The 5,000-nt window shown below is 47.5% G+C and overlaps 1 protein-coding gene across 1 annotated transcript in view; it reads right to left on the minus strand.

The window, feature by feature from the left end:
* Nucleotides 1-5,000, minus strand: part of LOC310866758 (kalirin-like) — a 74,113-nt gene that overhangs the window by 18,905 nt on the left and 50,208 nt on the right. The window contains 3 exon segments of the mRNA XM_083776482.1: nucleotides 466-615; nucleotides 1,104-1,207; nucleotides 1,367-1,582. Coding sequence (XP_083632608.1) covers nucleotides 466-615; nucleotides 1,104-1,207; nucleotides 1,367-1,582 — 470 coding nt within the window.

Consider the following 5,000-nt stretch of genomic DNA (forward strand, 5'->3'; position numbering starts at 1 on the left):
TTTGTACTTTTACTCAAGTATATTTTAAATTCGGGATTTTTACTTGTAACAGAGTAGTTCTACATTGCCGTATCAATGTATGCCAGAGCCATAGAGTAAGACGACATTGAGGGGGCAGAAAACGAGGGCGGCGCAAATATCAGCAATTTTAGGCAATGTGTGCAACATGACAACTGTTTTAAAGTATTTTACAGTGACGACTAAAGTCTCTGTAACGTTTATGTTGTACTATTACAAAAAAAAAACCAATCTAAAATGAAGAGATTTAAAATCATTAAAGGTGGGCTGTTGCCTGAGTCCAGTGCATTCTGCCAACTTCCGGTCCAGGACTTTGTCACTGTTCGCAATGCTCTTCGCCAATAGAAGTCTATGTAGGAGAGCCGCCATTGGACTGAAGGAGGACTCTGGAGGAGGAGGAGGAGGGGTCTTTGATGACCCCGCCCCCCAGGGGGAGGAGGGACTTACCTTGTCGTCCTGGCTAGAGGAGGAGGGGTCTTTGATGATCTCCATGGGCGGGGGGAGGGGAGTGGGCGTCTCCTCATCTGGCTCCTCCTCCCCGCCACTCTGCATGCCCGAGGACGACTTCAGCAGGGTGCTGTCCTTACTGCGCACCCTCTGAGAGAGAGACATAGAGAGAGAGAGAGAGAGAGAGAGAGAGGGAGAGAGAGAGAGAGAGAGAGAGACAGAGAGAGAGAGAGAGAGAGACAGAGAGAGAGAGAGAGAGAGAGAGAGAGAGAGAGAGAGAGACGTGGAAGTGTCAGTCACGCTGTTTGGGGATTTATAGGTGAAAGGAGGAGATAGAACAGCAACACAACACTCTGCACTCATGTCCTCCCAGGACTTGTGGCAACAACAATCATTAGTAGAATACATTATTTAACCGGCCCCAGCACGCCTCACAAATAAAGTGAAAATAGGCTGAGACCGCCCTGTGCACACGCACACACACACACACACACACACACACACACACACACACACACACACACACACACACACACACACACACACACACACACACACACACACACACACACACACACACACACACACACACACACACACACACATACATACACACACACACACACACACACAAGCACCTCAATCTCATTGGTTACCTCGTCAGTGATGTCATCGTGCAGGGTGTGGTCAGGCGGACCCAGGTCGATACTTTTCCTGCTCTCCTCTCTTCCTGTTCCCGGACCTGTCAATCAAACAATCAATCAATCATTACATGAATCATTGAATCCCAGGTGAAATCTGGATAATATTGGTCTGTCTTTCTGTCAGTCTACCAGTCTGTCTGTCTACCTGTCTGTCTGTCTACCTGTCTGTCTGTCTACCAGTCTGTCTGTCTGTCTACCTGTCTTCTTGTGTTTGTTGGGTAGTTTCTTGACCGAGCTGCCGTGGCTGAGCCGTCGCACGGGGCTGGTCAGCCACTTCCTGAGGGTGTTGCCGGAGCGCTTGGGACCGCCGGGCCCCCCCGGGGAGCCGGGCTGCAGCGAGTTGAGCGACGCCTGAGGTTGCAGGTTGGACACCGACTCCGATTTCCCGTCCGGACCGCTCACAGAGTAGTTATCTGCAAACACAAGACAGCGTTTATTTAAAGATGGAGTGCCGTGATTTTTTTCCACCCTAAAACATGATCATCAGGTCTTATTGTAAGGAGGTATCATTTTTTCAAAAAAGTATACAGTGTTTGTTAAAATGTTGTTTTTACGTGGACACGCCCACCAGTTCATTATATATACTATGAGCTAAGTATGCCTGGTTTGCCTGGTGGGTGGTGATCCACCGGAACTGAAGTCGCACCCACAGCTGTAGTCGTATGATGAAGGGGGAGGGGTTAGGGGAGGGGAGGGGCTGATAGTGTGATGTCACTATATTACTGTTTTTTTCATTGGCCCGTTTGACTGTCAAGGGTTCAGCCTCCAGGAAGAAAACCTAAATACAAAGTGAATACACCATTTCACATAAAAACGACTCCAGGGTGTCTAATGAAGTACTGTCACCTCATAGACACATGAAAAACTGGAGAAAAGAAATAAATGTTAACACCATTTAGACCCGAGAACAGATTCTAAAAAATCTTCTAATTCTACTAATTCCTGACAAATTTCTGAAAAACCTCATGTTTCTATGTCAGTGGTTCTCAAACAAGTTGCCCCAGAATGATATGTATTTGGCCGCCGACCCCCATCTGAAAATATGTTGTTCCAGGGACCCCACCCAGAAGCATCGATTTGAATTAAAAACGTTCACTGTGAAATAATATATATTCAAAGATTTGTACCACATTTTCACGATTTTAAAGAAATAGCAGATCTACTGTACAAGCTCTATTATAATACGATTGTTGCTATTATTTGAATTGAAATCTTGATTTGTTTTCCTGATTTCTATTTGGGATCATGAAAAGTGACTTTTTCATTCAAATTCAAATGCATTTAGTTATAGTTATGTTAACTGTATGAACTAAATACAAATACAAACATGTACTAGTCATTAATAATAATAATAATAATATCTGGGATTTATATAGCGCTTTTCTTAACACTCAAAAACGCTTTACATGTGTAGGGCCAGGGGGGGGGGGGGGGAACAAGAAAAAGGACAACTTTATTAGAAAAATAACAATTAAAAGAATAAAACCAATAAAACAGTGCATATGACAAGTTTTAAAACACATCAGCTTGGGAATGCGGTTGTGAACAGGTGGGTTTTCAGTGAAGATTTGAAGGTAGGGGCATCTCGGATGTGTTTGGGGAGAGCGTTCCAGAGGGGCGGCCACAGAGAAGGCCCTGTCGCCCCACAGAGGGTAGGGGCCACAGAGAAGGCCCTGTCGCCCCACAGAGGGTAGGGGCCACAGAGAAGGCCCTGTCGCCCCACAGAGGGTAGGGGCCACAGAGAAGGCCCTGTCGCCCCACAGAGGGTAGGGGCCACAGAGAAGGCCCTGTCGCCCCACAGAGGGTAGGGGCCACAGAGAAGGCCCTGTCGCCCCACAGAGGGTAGGGGCCACAGAGAAGGCCCTGTCGCCCCACAGAGGGTAGGGGCCACAGAGAAGGCCCTGTCGCCCCACAGAGGGTAGGGGCCACAGAGAAGGCCCTGTCGCCCCACAGAGGGTAGGGGCCACAGAGAAGGCCCTGTCGCCCCACAGAGGGTAGGGGCCACAGAGAAGGCCCTGTCGCCCCACAGAGGGTAGGGGCCACAGAGAAGGCCCTGTCGCCCCACAGAGGGTAGGGGCCACAGAGAAGGCCCTGTCGCCCCACAGAGGGTAGGGGCCACAGAGAAGGGTCATGTTTGCATGTTTGGAATTGTATCAGCTAACCAGTATTCTGATATTAACCTGAGGGCCACATTAAGTGAAGGTGAGGGTCACATGTGACCCCCGGGCCGCCAATATTAACCTGAGGGCCACATTAAGTGAAGGTGAGGGTCACATGTGACCCCTGGGCCGCCAATATTAACCTGAGGGCCACATTAAGTGAAGGTGAGGGTCACATGTGACCCCCGGGCCGCCAATATTAACCTGAGGGCCACATTAAGTGAAGGTGAGGGTCACATGTGACCCCTGGGCCGCCAATATTAACCTGAGGGGCACATTAAGTGAAGGTGGGGGTCACATGTGACCCCCGGGCCGCCAATATTAACCTGAGGGCCACATTAAGTGAAGGTGGGGGCCGCACGGGACCCCCAGGCCGCCAGTTGCCCATGTAAGCGCTGGAGGGACCAGGGGCCCCCACAGGGACCCCCACCCGCACACTGTCCGTTACACTGAAACTCTAAAGCTCCAATCACGTGGCTGTATACTGGCCAAGCCACCCCCTCGCCCCTCTGTGTGGATTACAATGTTACGCAACACGAACGCACGCACATGTGTGTGTGTGTGTGTGTGTGTAGTGTGTGTGTGCGTGTGGTATGTGTGTGTGTGTGTGTGTGTGTCGTGTGTGTGTGTGTCGTGTGTGCGTGTGTGCCTGATGCGTGTGTGTGTGTGTGTGACATGCGCGTGTGCATGTGGTGTGTGCGCCGTGTGTGTGCAACAGACAGACAGACATGTGGTTCACAGACACATGAATGAGTTCTTTGATACCGAGAACACTGTTTTGTTTCACTGCGTGTTTGTGTGCATGCGTGTTGTGTGTGCGTGTTGTGTGTGTGCGGACTGTGCGCACGTGTGTGTTTGTTTTTGAATTATTGTAATTTGTAATTATTGTAATTTGTAATTATTGCAATTGAAAGAGGAAGTGATTAGTATAGAAGTTATGTTTTCAGCTGTTTAATGTTTGAAAAAGTTCTTCGTTTGTAAATTCTCCATTTCTATAAAATGGAAAAATATTTTTTTTACTTTGGTGCATTTATTATATATATTGCTTTTATCCAAAGCGCTTTACATATAGTTATATCTATCTATCTATCCATCTATCTATTAGTAAAAACGCTTCAAAACGCTGGCAGTGGCAACAGTTAATGAGTTAATCTCTGTTGGTCAAGAAGTAGTTTGTTATAGTCTCGCGTTGCCAGACTGTTGCCTCTCGCAATTTCCAAATGCTTCCGTCATACAGCCTGGAGCAACGGAAGCTCTATCATGTGTAAAATATAAAAGCTTCCGTCATACAGTCTGGAGCAACGGAAGCTCTATCATCAGTAAAATATAAAAGCTTCCGTCATACAGTCTGGAGCAACGGAAGCACTGATCATGAGTCAAATATAAAAGCTTCCGTCATACAGCCTGGAGCAACGGAAGCTCTATCATGAGTAAAATATAAATTCTTCCGTCATACAGTCTGGAGCAACGGAAGCTCTGATCATGAGTAAAATATAAACGCTTCCGTCATACAGTCTGGAGAAACGGAAGCTCTGATCATGAGTAAAATATAAACGCTTCCGTCATACAGTCTGGAGCAACGGAAGCTCTGATCATGAGTAAAATATAAACGCTTCCGTCATACAGTCTGGAGAAACGGAAGCTCTGATCATGAGTAAAATATAAATGCTTC

Source organism: Protomyctophum parallelum (genome assembly GCF_964188405.1).
Source record: "Protomyctophum parallelum genome assembly, chromosome: 11".
Taxonomy (NCBI): domain Eukaryota; kingdom Metazoa; phylum Chordata; class Actinopteri; order Myctophiformes; family Myctophidae; genus Protomyctophum; species Protomyctophum parallelum.